The sequence below is a fragment of the Dendrobates tinctorius genome, unplaced genomic scaffold (assembly GCF_039654945.1).
Source record: "Dendrobates tinctorius isolate UK_male_01 unplaced genomic scaffold, ASM3965494v1 ptg000209l, whole genome shotgun sequence".
NCBI classification, from domain to species: Eukaryota; Metazoa; Chordata; class Amphibia; order Anura; family Dendrobatidae; genus Dendrobates; species Dendrobates tinctorius.
The window spans coordinates 7449020-7471861 of record NW_027361876.1 but is presented as its reverse complement, the minus strand read 5'-3'; the positions used below and the strand labels follow the sequence as shown (position 1 = coordinate 7471861).

Genomic DNA, 22842 nt, shown 5'->3' with positions numbered 1-22842 from the left:
AAAGGGCTGGGAAAGAAAACATGGCAAATACTCATGCAAAACTGTATACATGTGATATGATCCAGTTAAGTGTAGTGTAATGTGCATCAATTGCATTGCGATCCTTGTAAAAACCCATAAGCAGCTACTCATTCACTGCGGGGTGAGAAACACATCCTAAGTGTCAGGTTCTTTGTGCAGTTCCCCTCCATGTCCAGCAGTAGATACAGTGATGGGCTACACTGCGGCTCCATGCAGCTTACGCTTAGCCAAGGTGTCGATCAAGTGCATCAGGATTATGAACATTATTAACCGTGTAGTTTCTGGTATGTATTAACCTCCATTCATTAAACAGTGGGGTCATGCTCATCAGTAAACTGGTGGTCTTTATATGAACTGCTAATTCACTAAAATCACAGGTAGGGTAATATGACCAAAGACTAATTTATAGCTTTTTACTACAATCTAACCAAGGCTGATAAATGCAACATAATACATGGTCAGATGGAACATTCCTATATATAGTTCATCATGATCAAACAGGATCACAGTGATCCCTCTAGTAGTGGCATGTAAAGGGAAACCCCACCATAGGAAATAGCTGGAAATCTTTTTTGCTATCAGAGAGACAATTTTCCTTGTTCCCATCTTAGAAAACGGTCAGTTGTATAACCCAAGCCAACATGTAGTTTACTATTAAGGCCTGTTTCACACATCCGTTTTTTGGCATCCGCCATCCGTTTTTTGTGTGAAAAAACGGATCCGTTTCCGTTTTACCGCAAACGGATGCAAACGGATCCGTTTTTTTGACGGATCCGCGGTAACCGCTAATGGAAGTCTATGGGACCAAAAAACGGATCCTCCAAAAAAATGGCGGATCCGTATTTTAACGGAAAACGACGGATTTGGACGGATTTTAAAAAACGGAAGTGTGACCCAGGCCTAACTATACAGCCCATTTGACTGTCTTGAGGGATTGTAAGTCAAGCCTTAAAGGGAACCTGTCAGCAGGATTGTGCTCAGTAACCTACAGTGTCAGGTTGGCGCTGAGATACTGATTAATATTATACCTTGGTTGATGAAATCCGTCTTGTGGTTGTTGTTTAATCTTTATTTTCAGTTTTGAGTTAATGATATGCTCGTGCTTCGAGGCGGCCTGTGAGAGGTCTTCATGTGGTGCTCTGATTAGATATTCATGTGTATGGCTTCTGACAGGTCACTGATCCCTCACTGACCTGCCCCCTAGGTTACATAATGAATATTATATATATTTAAGAAAAAATAAAAATCACCTTCTGCAGGCAGCATCATCACATCTATAATGTGTATTTCATTATTTTTTTTTTGATGGTATACATTAATTCCTAAAAAAAAAAAAAAAATACTCTGAAAATGGCACCAGCCATGGAGCTGTTTTCAGACACTTTTTTTAATGAATGTAAAAAAATAATTAAATACACATTATAGGTGTGATCATGCCACCGGTTATTTTTTTAAAATATATATAATATTTATTATGTAAACTAGGGGACAGGTCAGTGAGGGATCAGGGATCTGTCAGAAGCCATCAGTATGAATAGCTAATCAGAGCCCCACATGAAGACCCCCCTCCACAGGCCGCCTCAGAGCACGAGCATATCATTAACTCAGAACTGAAAATAAAGATTAAATAACAACCATAAGACGGATTTCATCACCAGGTATCATTTTAATCAGTATAACGGCGACAACCTGACAGTGTCTGTAGGTTACTGGGCACAATCCTGCCTTTAAGCACACATCGGAGTCTATGAGACTTATGGAATTCTGTATCAATGACACGGATGCAGACTTACCATTCTTAGTGCGCCTACACTTGGGTGGAAAATAGGCAAGGTAAAGGCACAAATTGTTTGTCTCAAACCCCTGGATAAGAAAGAGGTGCGTCAAAGTTTCTACACAAAGTATACCAAGAGTTGGTGTAAAGTGCAGATGGCAGTATCCAAAGATGCATCACATTTATATACCAGGTGGTGTATTTTAAGCATGTCCAGTGAAATGCTGCATTTAGACAAACTATTAACTGCCATTATATGACAATTACATGCAAGCCAATTAACAGAACAATCAATAAAGGGTATGGCCGGGCTCAGTAAAAAGTCTGCAGCCACTGTACGAGGGAATAGCTGCTATGGAGAGAAGTAAAATGCATCTCGTGTCTAATTGGCACATGGACACAAGTCTGAAAATCGCTTACAAGCATTCACATGGCCACACGGACCGCATCCGATCATGCCTGTGCAGACACAGTGTGACTTCAGATTTCTGTCCTGAGCCTGGACAGCCGATTTAACATGATCGGTCTGCTTGCATATCACTGTTCTCAACAGCACATGTCCTGTTTACACGGGATGATGTGCTGCCGAGAACGATGATTTTTAAAAAACCTTAAAAATCATTTCACCCAATGAACAAATGTTTTACTTGTCTGACAGGCGATTGTCGACCTGTTTAATAAGCTCATGATAAAGAAAGAGCATTACTATTAACAATTGTTCCCCAGTTACAGGCCTTAAATTTTCTTTTTTTTTGTTTCATCTACCTTGGATTCAGTAAATTTGACCCAGTATGAACCCCACATGTCTAACCAATTCCCCCATCCCTCACCACTTAATTTTCATAGTTCATCCAATGAATGTAACAAATACAGGCCTCCAGTTTTTGCATATTACCATATTATGATTCCATTTCATATAAATGCCTTATTGGCAGATCAGGGAAAACAGTCCTAAAGGATGGCTTTGTAAGACTTTCCTGATCGCCCAAGAACATCGCATATGTGCATGAGGTATTAGGCAACGCTTCAGGATGATGCATCTGCCTTTATAGAATCAAACAATACTGGCAAAAAATAACCCCAAAACATTTACTTGTTCAAAAATATCACTCCACCATTCCTTACCATCTGTGTAACATTGCTCACTGGTCAATAATGGCATATATACATGGAGCTCTGTACAACATGTGTTTATTACACGCGAGCACATAGTGGCACATGGATGCAAGGCTCTGGATCAAAGCACTGCTTTCACGGAAACAAATTACTACATAGAACAAGGATGACTATTGAGGTTCCTTTCAGTATTTTACATATGTGTACATCTAATACACATTTATTTACAGATTTCACGCATTTGTTCAGGCAACACATTTTTGGCCTTTTGTGCTTTCCATGGTTTTCTGGACCAAATATCCAAACCAAGCTTTGATCCATGCCACAGATATTGGATATGATGCCCTGGTTATATGTAATAGAGATCATGGTATATGGCAATAAGGTCCTGGAACTGCAATACTAGACAAAGCCACAAATGTTCCTTCCACATAAAACACTTTTTTTTTTAATAAGTAACAAGGTCATCCAGAAATGTGCTTTCTGATACTGAATAGGGTCACTGAGCGATTTAGAGGCTAGGGAGGATTCAATGCTGAATGTTTCACGTTCTTCGATCCCAATCTCCCTATGCATGTGTACACGCATCTGCGACATCCATACATAAAACCTATATTGGGCAGGAACACAGCATAGCAAAAACTATTAAACATACCACAAAGGATAAGAAAAGAAAATCATCCCCAACGTACAGGCCAAGAAGCGGTTAGGCCTGTTTCACACTTCCGTTTTTTCAAATCCGTCAAAATCCGTTGGTTTCCGTAAAAAAACGGATCCGCCATTTTTTTGCAGGATCCGTTTTTTTGTCCCATAGACTTCCATTAGTGGTTACCGCGGATCCGTCAAAAAAACGGATCCGGTTTTTTAAAAACGGATCCGTCTGCATCAGTTTCCGTCAAAAAAACGGAAACGGATCCGTTTGGTGGACACAAAAACGGAAGTGTGAAACAGGCCTTACAACGAAGCACCGGATGGCCATGAACGGTGCACAAGCCTACACATGAGGTAACAGCGTTACCTACAATTCCCCAACATATTCCGAAGGCAGAAATTGTTTGCAGCCCAGTGCCAATCTAGGGGTCAAAATCTGCTATTAAATATTACTGGAAAATATTCCTTAGTTAAAACAGAAGGCGCACCTACTCAATCAGCCGTGGTATGGCTCATATGCATCTAAAATAAAAAAGCAAGGGCCATTTCATGGTAACGGACTACAAAGTGTGGTTCGGCAGACATATCGCCATCTCCTGTTCCATAATTCTTGCTAACCTACAAAATATATTCGGATGACACGGACCAATCTAAGTGAATGGGCAAGAACCTTTTTTTAGGCACTGACCAATGGTCCAAGTGTAAAAAAAACAAAACAAAAGATAGGATTCTGAAAGTTTGTTTTGGATCAGACTCACACTTAAGACTGAATAAGTGCACACAAAATGCAGGTCGTAAGTGATAGCATCCAAAAAGGAACCACGTTCCATGGTTACACAGGAATCGGAATTTGGCCTCACATGGTTTTTAATGCTGGTAATAACATGTGGGACGTATAGAAGAAGAATGGTTCCTTCTTTTTCTGGAGGAGAAATGGACAATTTTTCACCTCTTTTATGTTTAGGGTGTAAACTGGGGGTTCACAAGTCTGACAGCTGACCAAAGCGTTTCCCTTTGGCCTGGGTCTGACAAATCAATATTAGTGATGAGCGCAAGCGTTCGTTCCTCGGGTATGCACCGAATATTGTGGGTGCTCAAGTGACATGTTCGAGTCCCCGCGGCCCCATGTTACGAGGCTGTTAGCCACAAAACATGTGTGTATTGCCTGACAAACGGGGGCAATTCCAGTATGTTTTGTGGCTGTACAATAGAAAAAAGGGCCGCGGGGACTCGAACATGTCACTTGAGCACCCGCAATACTCGGTGCATCCCCGAGCACCCTAGGTAAACTCGAGGAACGAGCTCTTGCCTCCATCACTAATTAGTATGGCACAACATTTTTTTAATAATTTAATATACAGTAAACAAAATAGAACCCATGTTTTTTTTTTTATCTAAACAGGGAGGTCCAAGTGTGACATGCTTTTGTAGGACAAGTGTGAATCATAGACATCATGAGCTTCTCATGTTATACTCGTGCTCTACTAGCCTATGGCTGACGGCTGCCACAGAGGCATCTGTTAAATGGAAACATCATGGAATACCCCTGAAGAGAAAAAGATGAGAATAGAAGACATTCTACAGTACGTATGAGTGCAGGATCTATAGTCTGTAATCTATTACCAGGGAGATGAACGGGTAAGTAATGATTGCAAATTGCCAAATTTTACACTTGTAATGTGTTGGAACAATAAAAATGTTAAGCGTGACCATCCTGTAAGAGCCTATAAAGCTTTACCAATTCTGACACTACTTTGCTTTACTTGTACACAATTACAATTTATTCCTGTGTACACTCCCATCTGTGGAATCAGAGAACAATGATCTGTGGGACGTCGGACGAGAGCAGTTTCGCTCCATTATGCTAGACAACAGTAACCCATCTAGGGCTAACCATCAGAATTTAGAGATCAGGCATGTGTTAAGTTCATTTAAACTGTTAAATGAATCTGTCTCCAGGTTTTTGCTAGGTAATTGGAGATCAGCATGATGTAGGGTCAGAGACCCTGATTCCAGTGATGTTTCACTTACTGACCTACTCAGTGGAGCTTTGACAAAATCACTGTTTGCGCTGCAGCAGATCTACCAAGTCTCTGATCACTAAACTCTGTATAACTCAGCCCCCACTACTGATTGGCAGCTTTCTGTGTACACGGTGCATAGGCAAATAGTTGCCAATCATTAGGGGGGGGCGGGGTTATACTCAGCAGGAGGACTACATGGGACCAGATAACTAGTCTTCTATGTGATAATCTCCTGCTGATAAAACACTGATTTTATTAAAACTACAACAAACAGTCCAGCAACTGACACATTGCTGGAATCAGGGTCTCAGCCCCTATATTATGCTGTTTTTCAGAGTAGAAGAAATAGCAAAAACTGGCTGACAGATTCCCTTTAAAAGTAGAATTACTCATTTTACACAGTACATAACAAAACAGCCTATCTCAATGCTCAAGCTGAAGGGTTCGAGAAGATGAAATTCTCTGCATATTCTTCATAGAACTGATTACACATAGTGAAAGAGGTAGTCAGCAAGGTTTTGTTCAGATATTAAACACCTTGCAGAATATTGAGGTCTTGTGAACATGGAGGATGAAGCCAGTGGTAGTGTAGTACTGCTATGACATAAGCAGAAGTATAGCCGAGGTAGAAGAAGCGCAGTTCTCAGCGTCAAACAGCAGGTAAGCACTTGTGTTGGCTCTCCAATAATATGTATACTGTGATGCCACATGGCATATCGCCCATGGGGTCACATTCACCAAGAACATATGGCACGTTGTTCATGGAAGGGAAACATTTCTAGAAAAACAAATTATTCACTTTGAGGACAAAAGAGAATGCAAAGCGAGTTCCTGTAGCTACAGACTTCCAGGACTCAGAATAGGTTCCTCTTGTAGCATTCTGTGTCATTTTGAGGAACTGACCTGATAAGGTGTGAGTTGGCTGGCACATCAGTCACATATCCCTCATCACTCGCCTTATCTGTGCCCTTTAGACGGAAACACCACTAATGATACAATCACATGCAAATCCGAGTCCAAAACAACTTATCACGGTAACTTTTCCCATTTCAGTCTTGAAACTGGACGAGGTCATGTGAACTAGAGAAATTATTAGGGTTGTTTTTTGCACTTGTGACTATTCACTTACCAAGTGCAGAAAATATAGATGTTTGCTATACAGGTAATCTAGGCCGGCATCTCTGGGTTAGTAGCATTCATACCTTAAAATCCCGACTCATCAAGACTTCAAGAACGAGGTGGAGAAAGATGGGCCAAATTCATAACGAGCACAGTAATAAATGTGGTACATCTTTCCATAAATGTAGGCTGGAGTACATTGCTGTCGTAATTAATGCCACCTTTGTGCCGTAAATGATGATGAATTTGTCAGGCGAGCTAAGGCAGGCCCCAATCTGCCCGAGGGCCATCCGGAAAACTGCCGAATTGAGATCCAAGTATGTAAGAGAGATCCGGATCACCGTGACTAACCTAAAGGACCACAACTGGGTAGGTTCCAGGAGTTGCTGAAAAGTCATCATCTCGGGGACCCTAACTGTATGGAGATACTGAGGGTACTCTGTATACATGTATGTAGAATACACATAGGATGGAAAAGCATGTGTGCACACCATACATGTTCTCATCTTGGGGGCTAGCAGTTAAATCAGTGTATGTATATATTGGTTTAACTACTGGTCAATACATATACATCAGTAAACAAGTACATCTGATGTTAGAGGTCAACCTTATGTATTGTTAGCTGATTAAAGCACAGCTCCAGCATTTGTTTTTTCAATCCTTTTGTTAAGAATCACATAAGTAAGTTTAAAGCATGTAGGTACTAACTCAGCAGTTGGTGTCTGCACCAGTTTTCAGCCCCAGTCCAGCACCACGCGACAGCTTTTGTAACCTGCCAGATCAACATGTGCTCCAAAGTCACTTTTCTCAATACATGTCTATGGGACTTAGTACCAGGCTATAAGCCACGTTCTGAATTCCCATCGATGTGCATTGAGCAGTTTCCAATCTTTGCCTCACACAGCTGGTCACAACTGGAGTCACGTGGTGGTGCCAGAGCAGGGCTGAAAACGGGTAAAGACGGCTACCAGTGAGTATGTAACAGCGCGCATTACACAACGACAAATGGAAGTCAGCTCACCCACCAGACACGCAGAAGCTTTCAGAGCCACGAGGTCGTCTCATAAAAACAATTCTTCACTGTAAGCAATTAACAGTCGCATTTTTATTTTGACAACTAAAGAACTCCGTCTAAAAAGCGCTTGTCGTTTTGGTGATGAAAGTTGTGACTTTTACTTACTTACAATAAAGAAGTGTTTATAAGAGCAGACCCTGAAACTGGATTTCTATTTTACTACATGCACTTAAAGACGTGACCCCTAATAAAGGGATAAAAAAACAAAAAAAGAGCCCTGGAATAGTGCTTTAAATTTCCTCTTTGTTTGCCGACGATGTGATACTGGTTTCGAGCAACAATTGATCAAACTTCTTGTTAAAGAGAATGTCACCCCCAAAATGCAACTTACACTAATCAGAAAGTCATGTAGGGGAATTCAGCCCTATAAAAAAAAAAAAAAAAAATCATACCAGTAGTCTAAATTTCCCACATATGTTTATCCAGAAAACAATCTATATAATATTACTGAGGGTCTTCGGTGCACTCTTGGTGTGGCCAAGCTCTCAGTGCAGTGTTCTGTCCCCTCCCCTTATGATCACTGACAGCACTTTCTTGCCCACAGCCTGAACTGAAAAGGCTGCATGGCTAAATTTTCAGTTCAGGTAGCTTTCACTCTGGGCAAGCGAGTGGGGTCAGTGATCATAAGGGGAGGGGGCAGAACACTGCACTGAGAGCTTGGCCACACCAAGGGTGAACTGAACAACCTCATTTGACTAACTGATGATAAAAAAAAACGTTACCACATGTGAGACTAGAATAAAGGGTTTGATTTCTGCGGGGACCAAGTCCTCTATATGATCACATGATTTGTTTAAATTGAGTTCTGGGGGTGACTGACTGCTTTTAAATCCTCTGACTTTCACAACATAGTTTCCCATAAGCTTATGCATCTATGAGAGAGCTTCCCATATTTAAAGGGAATCTGTTACCCTTTGGGAAGTATATGACCTATTAATATGGGCATACAGGTGATGGAAACGTTACACTAGTCCTACCTGTATGCACCATATCAATGGTCTTGCTGCTGAGAAATGTTATATTCTGTCTTTATGCTAATGATTTCTTCCAGGCTTCGGGGCGTGCAGCGACTGGAAAAAGTCCCTGCCTCCTGTCTTCATTATACTACTATCCCCCCTCCCAAGCACATCAGTTATGGCCCTGGAATCCTGCGCCCCCGCCACAATCTGTACCTTTTCCTCCCTTCTATGGGTACTGCATTCAGGGATCTTTTGCACAAGCGCCAGTGACTTCCACTCCAGTGATCTCCGATGTGCGCAATGATAAGGTGCTCCCCTCACTTCCTCCCTGCATAGTCATCGCTAGGAACCATTTGTACATGATGACTATGCAGGGAAGAAGCGGGGAGAGCACCTTATTGCCAACGCTGGAGGTAACAGATACTCACCGACGCCTGAGCAGAAAACCCGTGAATGCAGCACCCATAGAAGGGAGGAAAAGGTACGGATTGTTGAGGGAGTGCAGGGCGCAGGAGCGGGATTCCAGGGCCAGAACTGACGTGCATGGAAGGGGGGTAGTATTAAAATGGAGAGAGGAGGCAGGGATTTCAAGTCCTAACTGTATGCCTCATTTTAGCAGCCTTATTGAGAAAACTTATATTCATTCTTTCCTTATGCTAATGATTTCTTCCAGGCTCCAGGGTGTACAGTGCCTGGAAGAAATCAGTAGCATAAAGACAGAATATAACATTTCTCAGCAAGAAGACCATTAATATGAGGCATACAAGTAGGACTAGTCTAGTGTAACATTTCTATCACCTGTATGCCCATATTAATAGGTGATATATGTCCAGGGGGGTGACAGATTCCCTTTAAATACATATATTCTTGACTGGTAGAGGAAGAGATGGAAAAGAAAGTCCTCTATGTGCAACTGTGCCATGCAAATGAAAGTGGCCAATGAGTAAAGTTCACCACAGAAAGATTTGGTCACTATATGAAGACTGCTTAGAATTGAAAGATAGCAATAAGATGTGTGGTGTTTTGGAAAAATCTTAATTTTTGTACAGATTCCTTAACGAAAACAAACAAGAAAGCCAGAAAACAAAAGCCTATATCATAAACCATTCTTCTTGTTAGCTGTAGAAGGGACAGGAAGCCTTCACTCAAAATACCTGATATAGTAAGAAGTCCAGCTAATATTTCACCAGGAGTTTCTATGAAAAATGACAGGGGTGACAATTTACCCTAATAAAGAAAGGTATTGGCTTTTGGCAGAAATGTACAGCTGAAATATAAAGGATCACCTATGACTAGATAAAGCTGCATAAAAGTACACGTGTAGCTTACAGGTAAGCTACAGCAATGAAGGCTTTAATGGCTGGTCACATCATTGGGCAATGCCTTATTACTTTTAGCAATGAGGCATTGCAGTTAGACATATACAAACTTTAAAAGGGGTATTTGGGCTCAAAACAAACTTCTGGAGCTGTACTATGCATTCATCTGCTTCTTTCCATTTTCCAGAATAAAAGTGAGAAAAGCAGAAGAGAGTCTAATGGGCAGGTGACCTCAAGTATGCAAGTCACATATTTGTGTTGCGTGACCACCCACTCATGCTGGAAATAAAGGGGAAACCACAAACTGACAATCTACAGATGGCTATTTCCCTTGAGCTTTGTGTGTCAGGTTACCGTCACTGCTATTATTGCTCCGTGTTATCACTAAGTGGGAACTCGTTATTTCATATTTAGAAGTTACTGGTTGGCTATACCATTAGTGCGCTGACACACCAGTGTTTGCTTTGCGGACAAGTTTCCTAGAACCCTTGGTTGAGAGCGAACATTTGTATGTCTGCTCCATAATCTGCCTATGTGAAAGGGTCTTAGGTCTGTGCCAAACATTTTTGGCAGTGGCTTACTATCGCCATGTGAGCTAAAGATGGTGCATGTTAGAATCTAACATACTTTCCTTCTCCAATATCAGACGTCATGGGTGACATCCAATACACTTTGGTTGGGATGATCATATAATGTGCAAGGCCGCATCTCGCAGTCAAGAGGTGGATACAATGGTATCCATCAAAAGTGCCATCTCTTTTTCTTGTTTCCATTAAAAGACATAAGACACGGATTACGCCGTGCTTACAGAAGACCACTGTGGTTACGTCTACAATACTGTTACTTTTTAGCTACAGTTTGTATGAATTAGGCTTTGTGCTCACTGGTGACAAGGGTCTATGCCATCATGTCTCCATTGCCCAGGACTGGCAGATTTGTGTTACTTGCTGCATAATTCTGCGTGGAAAAAAGTAAATGGAAACCAGACAGACCAATGAAGAGTTAATGGAAGCTGTCACTTAATGGATCAATTGTGATTTATGTCAAACATATACCAATGTTAAAAGAGCCTTAAAGTGGTAATGTCTACAACTATCCTGCTTGAATACACTCAAACCGTTTTGCAGCTTCCTCCGCGGCATTGTCACAGTATGGGATATGGCAATCATTAACTTTGCACCTCGCTAGCAGTACCTAATTTGCTTAAAAACGTGTCACCTTCATACGACACATCTGCTGCGAGACTAAGTAACCAAGTGCAAAGTCTTGTTTTCCAGTCGTCACCAATGGTATCATAAAAGACAAGGTCACATACACAGAAAATATCACCCAAATAAGCAATGTAGTCGCGCCTTAGGACAAAGTACGGATCAGCCATACTTCTGCAGGTATTCATCGTTAGACACAAGTACACACGTGTACATGGCACAAGTCTCTGGGGAGTCACAGATATTACAGCACAGCTATAGGCCACATATCTGGATGCGCCAGGGGCAAGAGGATGGGAAAATACTCATCGTCATTGAGAACTCTGCAGTGAGTGGGACAGCTTGCAGAGCCATCAACACCTAGTCAGATGGGTCAGTACTGGGGACGAAAGAAGAAACAAGGTCCTGCTATAGCATTACAGATTCACTCTCGTGCAGTACAACTACGGTTTAGACTTGTGGCTACTCTCAAATGATGGATAAAAAAATACATCGTTACTTTTCTGTTTTGCTATTATTTACAGGCAGCTGAGAAAACAAAATTGGCGGCAGATGGCAAAAGATATGTGCGGGGCAGGAGGCGCTCTTAAACACGTGTCTCATGAAAAATACAATAATTTCACTTTGTAGCAATAAAACAATTGAAAAAGGTCTTTTCGTGTTTCCACATTTTACAATCTTCATCCAAAGGGATAAGTACTCCGAGTGCTTAATGAAGTGCAATAACAAAAATACTACATGGAATTTGCCTACACATCCGCTCCTATCCTTGCAAATCAGTAAAACATGTATTGCAGACACGGACTGGTTTTTTGGAGGAGGGAGTTAAGGCATTCTTCGAGGAACATTCTGCACAGAAGATATTTCCACAGTGTCTACAGTGGTGCTGCAAAGAGAATGAAAAATACATTAAATGTTAACGACAGTGACAATAGCGGCTAAACTGCTTGTAAACCGGTCTCTGCTTGCTTTTAGGGTTTTGTGCTTCCTTCACCACGGCTAAAAGCGATGGGAGAGGTAGATTTTAGTTTGTGGTGCACAAAAAGCCCAAGATGAGAGAAGTAAATTAGGAAATATGAATCTCTTAACCTGTTCCCAACCGCCAAGTCAGCAGTGACCTCGGTGTCAGCCAAGTACACACCTGCTCCTGCTTTAACCACTTCATGACCCAGCCTATTTTGGCCTTAATGACCTGGCCATTTTTTGCAATTCTGACCAGTGTCCCTTTATGAGGTAATAACTCAGGAAGGCTTCAACACATCCTAGCGATTCTGAGAATGTTTTTTCATGACATATTGGGCGTCATGTTAGTGGTAAATTTAGGTCGATAATTTTTGCGTTTGTGAAAAAATCAGAAATTTGGCAAAAATTTTGAAAATTTCACAATTTTCAAATTTTGAATTTGTATTCTGTTAAACCAGAGAGTTATGTGACACAAAATAGTTACTAAATAACATTTCCCATATGTGCATCAGCACAATTTTGGAAACAAAATTTTTTTTTGTTAGGAAGTTATAAGGGTTAAAAGTTGACCAGCGATTTCTCATTTTTTATAACAAAATTTACAAAACCATTTTTTTTTAGGGACCACCTCACATTTGAAGTCATTTTGAGGGGTCTATATGGCAGAAAATACCCAAAAGTGACACCATTCTAAAAACTGCACCCCTCAAGCTACTCAAAACTACATTCAAGAAGATTATTAACCCTTCAGGTGCTTCACAGGGACTAAAGCAACGTGGAAGGAAAAAATGGACAATTTAATTTTTCCAACAAACATTTTCTTTTACCATCAATTTTTTCATTTTCACATGGGCAACAGGATAAAATGGATCCTAAAATTTGTTAGGCAATTTCTCCTGAGTACACCGATGCCTCATATGTGGTCATAAACCACTAATTTGGTGCACGGCAGGGCTTAGAAAGGAAGGAGCGCCATTTGCCTTTTTGAATGGAAAATATGCTAGAATATTTAGCGGTTGCCATGTCGCGTTTGGAGAGCCCCTGTGTGCCTAAACATTGGAGCTGCCCCACAAGTGACCCCATTTTGGAAATTACACCCCCCAAGAAACTTATCTAGATGCATAGTGAGCACTTTGAACCCCCAGGTGCTTCACAAATTGATCCGTAAAAAAAAAAAAAAAAAGTACTTTTTTTTTTTTTTCACAAAAATTTTCTTTTAGCCTCAGTTTTTTCATTTTCACATGGGCAACAGGATAAAGTGGATCCTAAAATTTGTTGGGCAATTTCTCCTGAGTACACCGATACCTCATATGTGGTCATAAACCACTGTTTGGGCGCACGGCAGGGTCCGGAAGGGAAGGAGCGTTATTTGACTTTATGAATGGAAAATTATCTCCAATCGTTATCGGACACCATGTCGCGTTGGTAGAGCCCGTGTGCCTAAACAATGAAAATCCCCCACACACTATTTTTTATTTTCACATGGCTAACAGGAGAAATTGGACCACAAAAGTTGTCCAGTTTGTCCTGAGTACGCTGGTACCCCATATGTGGGGGGGAACCACTGTTTGGGCGCACGGCAGGGCTCAGAAAGGAAGGAATGCCATTTGACTTTTTGAAATGAAAATTAGCTCTAATCGTTAGCGGACACCATATCATGTTTGGAGAGCCCCTGTGTGCCTAACCATTGGTGCTCCCCCACAAATGAATCCATTTTGGAAACTAGACCCCCTAAGGAACTTATCTAGATGCATAGTGAGCACTCTGAACCCCCAGGTGCTTCACAGAAGTTTATAACGCAGAGCCGTGAAATTAAAAAATACTTTCTCCCTCAAAAAATTATTTTTTAGTGCGCAATTTTTTATTTTCACAAGGGTAACAGGAGAAATTGGACCCCAAAAGTTGTTGTCCAGTTTGTCCTGAGTACGCTGGTACCCCATATGTGGGGGGGGGACACACTGTTTGGGCACACGTCGGGGCTCGGAAGGGAAGTAGTGACATTTTGAAATGCAGACTTTGCTGGAATAGTCTGCGGTCGTCGTTACGTTTGCAGAGCCCCTGATGTGCCTACACAGTAGAAACCCCCAACAAGTGAACCCATTTTGGAAACTAGACCCCCCAATGAACTTATCTAGAGGTCTGGTGAGCACTTTGAACCCCCAAGTGCTTCACAGAAGTTTATAATGCAGAGACGTGAAAATAAAAAAATAATTTTTTTTTTCCACAATAATTTTTTAGCCCCCAATTTTTTTATTTTCCCAAGGGTAACAGGAGAAATTAGACCCCCAAAGTTGTTGTGCAATTTTTCCTGAGTACGCTGATAACCCATAAGTTGGGGTAACCACTGTTTGGGCACACGTCGGGGCTTGGAAGGGAGGGAGCACCGTTTGACTTTTTGAACGCAAAATTGGCTGGAATCAATGGTGGCACCAACAGTGGAAATCCCTCAATTCTGACTCCAACCCTAACCCCAACACACCCCTAACCTCAACCCTAATCCCAACCATAACCCTAACCCCAACACACCCCTAACCCTAATCCCAACCCTAACCCTAATCCCAACACATCCCTAACCCTAATCTTTACCCTAATTCCGACCCTAACCCTAATTCCACTCTAACCCTAACCCATATTCCAACCCTAACCCTAATTCCAACCCTAACACCCTATTTCCAACCCTAGTGGAAAAATAAAAATATTTTCTTTATTTTATTATCTGTGCCTACCTATGGGGGTGATAACCGGGGGGGGGGGGGGGGTTATTTACTTTTTATTTCATTTTGATCACTGTGAGAGTGATCAAAATGAATGAATGGAATCTGCAGCCGCAGATCCTGGCGGGCGCACTGCGCATGCGCCCGCCATTTTCCAAGATGGCGGCACCCATGATCCGAGACCGCGGGACACCGGGAGCGATAGCGGCACTTTGAAGGTACCGGGGGGTCGGAGGGGAGGTGATCGGAAGGCAGGGGGGAGCGGAGGGAAGGCGGGGGGAGCAGATGAGGACAGCGGTTAACCGGTGAGGGGGTCGGGTCGGTGTTTCCAGCCATGTCCGATGCTACTGCAGCATCGGCCATGGTTGGTTTGTAATATTTTATCAAATTTCATTGATGAAATATTACTATCGCTCTGATTGGCTGTTAAGTCAAACAGCTAATCAGAGCGATCATAGGCACGTGGGGGCTAAGCCACGCCCTCTGGGGTTAACTATGAAGGGTCCTCTGTGTGCGGGTCGGGTGACCTTTCAGTGAGCCCGGTCACCCGACCTGCAGAGGGCAATTAATTCATGACGCCACATAGGCGTCACTGGTCATAATGGCACAGATTTTCATGACGCCTATGTGGCATCATTGGTCGGGAAGGGGTTAAGAGTCAGGTGCGGATCTTTGGGAGAAGACAGAGGCAGTTTAAGACTGCTTCTGTCTTTTCTGTTTTAGGCTATGTAAGGAATAGCAGAATCGGCAATGCAATATATGAACACTAATGATTTCTGGTACCTTATTTATCAGACTATAAGACGCACTTTTTTCCTCCAAAAATGTGGAGGAAAATGGGGGGTGGGTCTTATAGTCTGGATGTACCGGCTCTGGCTATGGTGGGAAGAGGTATCGGTGGAGTAGCGGGTCAGAGACAGGAGCCGGCGGCTGCGGCTAACTCCTGTGCCCGCTGCGAAAGAGAAATGAATATTCACTGCTTTCCACGCCCCTGGACGTGGATGGCAATGAATATTAATTTCTCTTTAATAGCATCTTGATATGACTGGCCCCAACCCCGGTCCTGGTATGCATGGCCCCATCCGAAAACATTGAAAAAAACAAACCATTACACTTACCTTCCAGGCACTCTCTTGCAGTGCCCTGCTCTGAGGCCAGCAGCTGCTTTAGGTAAGTGTAATGTTTTTTTTTTATGTTTTCTGATGGGGCCTTGCATACCAGGATGGGGGCCAATTATATGGATGGGGCCATGCATACCAGAAAAAGAATGGTGCCATGCATACCAAGACAAGATCGGAGGCCCTGCATACCAGGATAGGGATGGGGGCCATGCATACTAAGACAAGATGGGGGGGCCTTGCCTACCAGGATAGGGATGGGGCCCTGCATACTAGGATGAGATGGGGGCCCTGCATACTGGGATAGGAATGGGGTCAGGCATACTAGGACGAGATGGAGGCCCTGCATAACAGGATAGGGATGGGGCCATGCAAACTAGGATAGGGATTAGGGCGATCATTCCTGCCAGGCTAGGGATGAGGGGGACCATTCCTACCAGGATAGGGATGAGGGGCATGCATACCAGGATAGGGATGAGGGGGCCATGCATATCAGAATAGGGATGAGGGATGCATGTATACCAGGATAGGGATGAGGGGGCCATGCATATCAGAATAGGGATGAGGGATGCATGCATACCAGGATAGGGATGAGAGATGCATGCATACAAAGATAGGGATGAGTTGACCATATATAATAGGATAGGGGATATTAAGTACAGAATTGAACACATTTTTTGCTTAATTTTTTTCCCTAATTTCCTCCTCTAAAACCTAGATGTGTTTTATGGTTTGGTGCGTCTTATAGTCGGAAAAATACGGTAAATAAAAATGGTGTCCTGGTCCCCTCACCACCATAGCATTTCTCATCACCTTCCTCTGCCTTGAATGACAGCATTTGCTTTATAAGAATGAGGGCTGTCTGCGGTGAGGAACGCAAAGGCGGTGGGAGGAACGTTAGACATTGTAGCTTGGCCACACCAAGGGTGCACCGAGCACTAACTTAACATATTGGATTAAAGAAAATTTTCAGCACAAAGGCAGAACAGAGTACTAAATGAAAAGTATATCTTTCATAATGGCCAAGTACGCTCCATGACTATGTGACTAGTTTAAAAGACGTTTTGGGGCAGAAAAACTCCCTGTATTGGCAGATCTATATAAAGACATTTCAGGACTTACCCTTCTTATTGTTACTGAAAATCCTTTCCCACACTCCATGCAATTTTGTACGTCATTGTCTTCAGTCCACTTCCTATTTAATGCTTGACTGTGTTTTATCTGTATAATGAAAAAAAAAAAAAAAAAAATGTCTTTATGTACCTTATAGTCTACTAAAAAAAAGCCCTAAAATTATTTTTCCATGTCTTATGCCAGCTTTACAAATGGCATAACTTTTTCTCCTGTCTCTCCTATAGAGATATATGCCTACAGTGGACAAGACAACATGTGTTTTAATGGGGAGAGAGGATTAAGGCATCTCCAGACATCTCTGGTAATAAATTATCATATGGGGAACAAAGGATTAATCAAGGTGAAATCCAATATGCCGATCCATCTTTCCCACGTCGTCTTTCACCAGAGAACTAATCAAAATGTTGGCTGATCCCACAGAGATTATAACATCACCATTTCATTTTTATAGCGCCAACATAGTCCACCGTACTTTACAACTAAGCGGGGCCATGCGCAGAAACTCTGGACAACTATTAAGATATTGATGGCAGCTTCACTCTGCTTTACTTAACCTCTTCATAACCATGCAATTTCCGTTTTTTTTTTTTCATTTTCGCTTTTTTCCTCCCTTTCTTCCAAGAGTAATAACTATTTTTATTTTATAGCAGTATGAGGGCTTGTTCATTCATTTTATCATGTGATGCACTGGAACGCAGGAAAAAAAAAGTCAAGTGCATTGAGATTGCAAAAAAGGAGCAATTCCAAAACTGCTTTTTTATTTACCATGTTCACCATATGGTAAAACTGACCTGGCAAAACAATTCTCCAGGTCAGTATGAGCAGACAGACGCTAAATATGCATGGCTTTTTTTTTTAATTATTTTTAATTTAAGTGGTGAAAAAAAAAATCTAAACTTTTTAAGAAGAAAGAAAGAGAAAAAAAAAATGCTTTTGTCACCATTTTCCAAGACCCGTAACATATTCATATTTCAGGATCTGGGGCTGTGTGAGGGCTTAGTTTTTGCACCCCGAGCTGGCCTTTTTCACTGATACAATTTTGGGGTAGATATGATGTTTTGATTGCAAAAACGCAATCCTGACAGTAATTTATGTTATGTTTTGATAGATCAGACTTTTAAGAACACAGTGATACCAAATAGGTTATTTTTTTATTTTTTTGTTATTGTTTTATTTTTAATGGGGGAAAAAGGAGGGGTGCGATTTGAACTTTTTTCATATTTATAAAAACTTTTATTGTGACTCTTTACTGTTTTTGTTAGTCCCCTTAGGGAACATAAAGCTGTCCGATCACTTGGGGTATACATATTAGGCTAGTTTCACACTAGCGTTTTTGAGCGCAGCGACGGCCTGCGCACGGCCACCGCTAAGCCCCGCCCCTTGCCGCGCCTCTGCCGGTAGCTCCGCCTACCGGCGCATGACGCTGCATGCGCCCTGCGTCCCCTATCTTTATCACTGGGGGCGCAGGCCGTGCGCAAAATGCGTTTGGCGGCGCATGCGCCTTTTTGACGGTGCGCCGGCGCAACCAAACTGCAGCAGGTTGCGTTTGGCGCAGGTCGGCGCACCGTCAAAAGGACGCATGCGCCGCCAAATGCATACTGCGCACGGCCTGCGCCCCCAGTGATAAAGATAGGGGACGCAGGGCGCATGCAGCGCCATGCGCCGGTAGGCGGAGCTACCGGCGGAGGCGCGACAGGGGGCGGGGCTTAGCGGCGGCCGTGCGCAGGCCGTCGCTGCGCTCAAAAACGCTAGTGTGAAACTAGCCTTAGTGCATCAGCTCTGCTATGTATAGAGAAAATCATGATCTATTAACGCCAGCCGAGTTAGCTTTCACAGGAGGATCGAAATGACAGAAACGGGGGTCTTCACCTAATCTCCAGCTGTTAAGGCAATCCATCGGCGCCTTGCTATCATGTCACGGTCACGTAGATTGGCCCCACTGCCGGCAAGTGTTAAATGCCGTTATCAGATATGGACAGCAGGATTTTAACAGGTTAACAGCTTCGGGAGGAACTCCGCTCCACCCGTGGCTGTTAAAAAGACATCACATCTGATTAGATCAGCTGTCATGTGAAGATAAACAAATTTGATGTACAGGTCAAAAGGGTTAAAAGACAAAATTTAGTTTCCGACAATGATAAATGCATAAGAAGAGCTTCCTGCGATAGTAGTTTATCGCCTCATCACCTGTAGAGACTGATTTTCTCGTCCAAGCTCCTCCATGGCATATGTAGATTCGTCAACTTTTTTCCGCAGCTCAACTACTTTGGCTTGTAGCTTTTTAATTTCCTCTTCACTTTTGAGATATCTGAAATCAAATAGTATGCTTGTAAAGTCAGCCTTTTCAAACGCAAGAGTTACTATTACTCATTAGCTCGGGTGAGAAGGGGAGGTAAAACTAACATGTATGCGAAAATACTGTATTTTTCGGACTTTAAGATGCACTTTTTTGTGGGTCGAAATGTGGGTGTGACTTATAGTCCGAATGTAGCTTACCAGGGAGGGGGGTGTTTGTGGAGGTGGTGGAGGCATAGTCCCTTCCTCGGGAGGCAGGCGGCGGGCAGAAGGGGTGCAATTGCTGAGTGCCTGGTCTTGGCAGTGAGGCAGAGAGGAGAGCATTGCTTTCCCGGTGGCCATTCTCTTGAAGCCGTGAGCCTCCAGAGGCGGCGCATACGCACACTGGGATCTCAGCCCAGAGGCGGCCATTTCCCTGAAGCGCACAACTGGGGCGCCCACACTTCTCTCATCAAGGGCACTGCTCCACTTCTGCCTCTCCCGGTCTTTTGAGGAAGGGACCAAGCCTCCTTTGACCCAGCTCCAGCGCTGCCACCCCTCAGGAAAGATAACCTAAATTCTGACTATAAGACAGACCCCCATCTTCTAAAAAAATTTTTTTTTTTCCCCCTATTTCCCTTCCTAAAATTTGGGGTGTATCTTTTAGTCCGAAAAATATGGCATATGGTGAAAGATGAAGCTAATAAATACAATGAAGACTTTACAGTTATCCCAAGAGAAAGTTCTGTGTGAGCCATTTGGCTGGTGAGATTAATAATCCACCAGTAACAATGAGAGCTGACTGACTTCTAGGAAGCCTTTAGTGCAACTGAACACTGAACTCCATAGTGCTGAACCTTAGGAGCAATGTATAGCGTGATAATCACCTCTCTAGAAGTGCCCGTCTGTCCTCCTGGTTATTTTGGACTGTTGCCTCTAGCACTGCAATCTCTCCACGTAAATCATCTGTTTGGTTCTCCAGCTCACCGACCCTTCGCTGGCTGCTCTGCCATTCCTTCTTCAGGGTTGCCAGGTTTTCGTTTAAGGCTGTGATCTGAATGTTCAGCTTAGACTCATTCTCTTCATGTTTCTTCATTTGCTCCTCTTTTTCCTTTCCTTCCACTGCCTAAAGAGGGGGACATACAACAAAGATAATGAATTTTATATTTTTGCTTTCCTATTTTATCATAAAATAGCAATTTATATGAATATGTGTAAATGATGAACCGAAAGCAATAATGGCTTTCCTTAGAAATATAACTGATCAGTTACCAGTTTCTCTCTTAGGTCTGAATGCTGCTTCTTCCATTCATCATCTTTTTTTTTCAGTTCATCTTTCAAAGTCTGCTGCTGATTCTTCTCCTGCTTAAGGGTTGCCACTGAGCTCTCCATCTTCCCCTGCAGCTCCAGCTTCTGCTGAATGAGCAGATGTTTGGCTTCTTCCAAACTGTTGGTTTTCTGTTAGACATCACAGATCATTCATTTTACAGCCATGAAACCATGACAAAGATGATATGTCCGAAAAAATTACACTCATGTCAACATTTGCAGCTTTAAGAGCGCATAGAAGAGGACTAGTCATGAAGTCAAAAGTGGCCAGATTTTGTTCTTATTTTATTCCTGCTGCTCCAGAGTATTCAATTTCCTACTTTTTAAAATCCACCATATGGTTCCAGAGATATGGGCCTTTTTATTAATTTTTTGGGGAGTGTATCTCACAGTACTCCCTGGAGGTTTGTCCTTACGGTGCTCTGCATTATTACAGTCACACCCCCTTATAAAGACAAAAAGTAGAATTAAATAAAAAGGCCCAAATCTATTAAACAGTATGGTGGATTTAAAAAATAAGAAAAAAAAGGGCACAATATTCAGGCGAACAGTGGAAGTAAAATAAGAGCAAAAACTATCTTCTTTGGACTTGGTGACAGGTGCTCTAATTTTTTCTCTTTTTTTTTTTTTTTTAGGGGTGTATGCTAACACAAACTGACCAGGTCACAAATTTCTTAAAATACCACGTGGCGCATTGGATAATGCAACTTTATATCATTGCCTACTAACAACATGAAAGACTGATTCCCTAAATGAAATTCGCACCATGTACTCATTGTGCCATTACTTTCATTGCATTCAAATTGTATGCTCTTACGGGTAATGGTCTCTGTACCTTTGTCTCATTTGTTCCCATTGCTTGTCATTTTACTTGTTTGCTATTGCTCTCATATAAGCTACAGAAATATTAAGTGCCGTGTACAGTAACCAATCATGGCACCATCTTCTTTATTTGTGTGCTTTTGTTATTGGCGTTTTAAGAATTCATTGATCCATATTATTATTATTATGCATTTATATAGCGCTATTTATTCCATGGCGCTTTACATGTGAAAAGGGAAATATAGACAAGTATAGTAAACATGTGTAAGACAAGGGACACACAAGTACATAAGGAGAGGGGACCCTGCCCGCGAGGGCTCACAGTCTACAGTCTCCATATCCATTTAAATACATCAATTTTTACTTTCAACTATGGTACTCAAGTTATTACATTGCTTTAGTAAATCATCTTGGGAATGCAAGTTTGCAATTGACTTGCTTTTTAATCTCTTGTCATTCTCCTGCAATGAGAGATTTTATTTTTCATAGTGTACAGATAGTTTCAAAGCTTGGCCACTGAAGCCTGTTCAGACCTGTCAGCTTCTCCCTTGAAATACACTAACTCCAAGATACCAGCCATTTCTCTCTAGTCCATTGATTTCTATACAGCAGTTTTCTACTCACCTCCCTCTCAGCTTCAGACAACCTGCTGTTATAAAACTTGCAAAATTACCAGACCCTACCATTGACTCCTCCCATAGCAGTTATCCTAATCACAGGTCAGTGGCATCTGCTTGCTAAAATACCCAGTTATCTATATGTGTAAATATAGCAATAACAGTGTAGACTCCAGAACAAACTACTGATAGCTGAACAGGCCTGGATTGGTAATATGCCCAACCGGGCATTTTACCGCTGGGCCGCTGTCATGTGGGCGGCAGCGCCCGATCATCGGCCGCTTGCCAGCTGATGATGCGGCCATTGGCCTGTCTGTTGTTCCTGCCGCCAGCCCTCTGCGTGCACGGCGGTTATAGTTTCCAACCCTCCCAAGATTTTTATGTCCCGCACTGCAGGGAGATAAGCCACCACGCCCCCCCACGCACCCCATCCTAGCCCTAGCATGAGACCTCTACCCACCCCCCCGCAGCCACTCACCGTGTCGATGGGCTGCTCTCTTCTCTGTACACAGGACCTGTGATGAGGTCACAAGAGGGGAGGAGTCAGGGGGTCACATGATCAGAAGCCTTTGTCCAGACCCCCGATCATGTGACCTCTGACTCCG

At 42.6% G+C, this 22842-nt stretch overlaps 1 protein-coding gene across 3 annotated transcripts in view; it reads right to left on the bottom strand.

Moving 5' to 3' along the window:
• Positions 1 to 1307: 1307 nt before the first annotated feature.
• The window catches only part of EEA1 (early endosome antigen 1), a 278411-nt gene continuing 256876 nt past the window's right edge, over positions 1308 to 22842 (bottom strand). For all 3 annotated transcript variants that reach the window (XM_073554267.1, XM_073554268.1, XM_073554269.1), the window contains 5 exons: positions 20742 to 20927; positions 20357 to 20595; positions 19383 to 19503; positions 17184 to 17282; positions 1308 to 12152 (listed from right to left, as the gene is read on the bottom strand). In XM_073554267.1, coding sequence (XP_073410368.1) covers positions 12030 to 12152; positions 17184 to 17282; positions 19383 to 19503; positions 20357 to 20595; positions 20742 to 20927 — 768 coding nt within the window. In that variant the 3' untranslated portion in view covers positions 1308 to 12029. The remainder of the gene's footprint in view (positions 12153 to 17183; positions 17283 to 19382; positions 19504 to 20356; positions 20596 to 20741; positions 20928 to 22842) is intronic.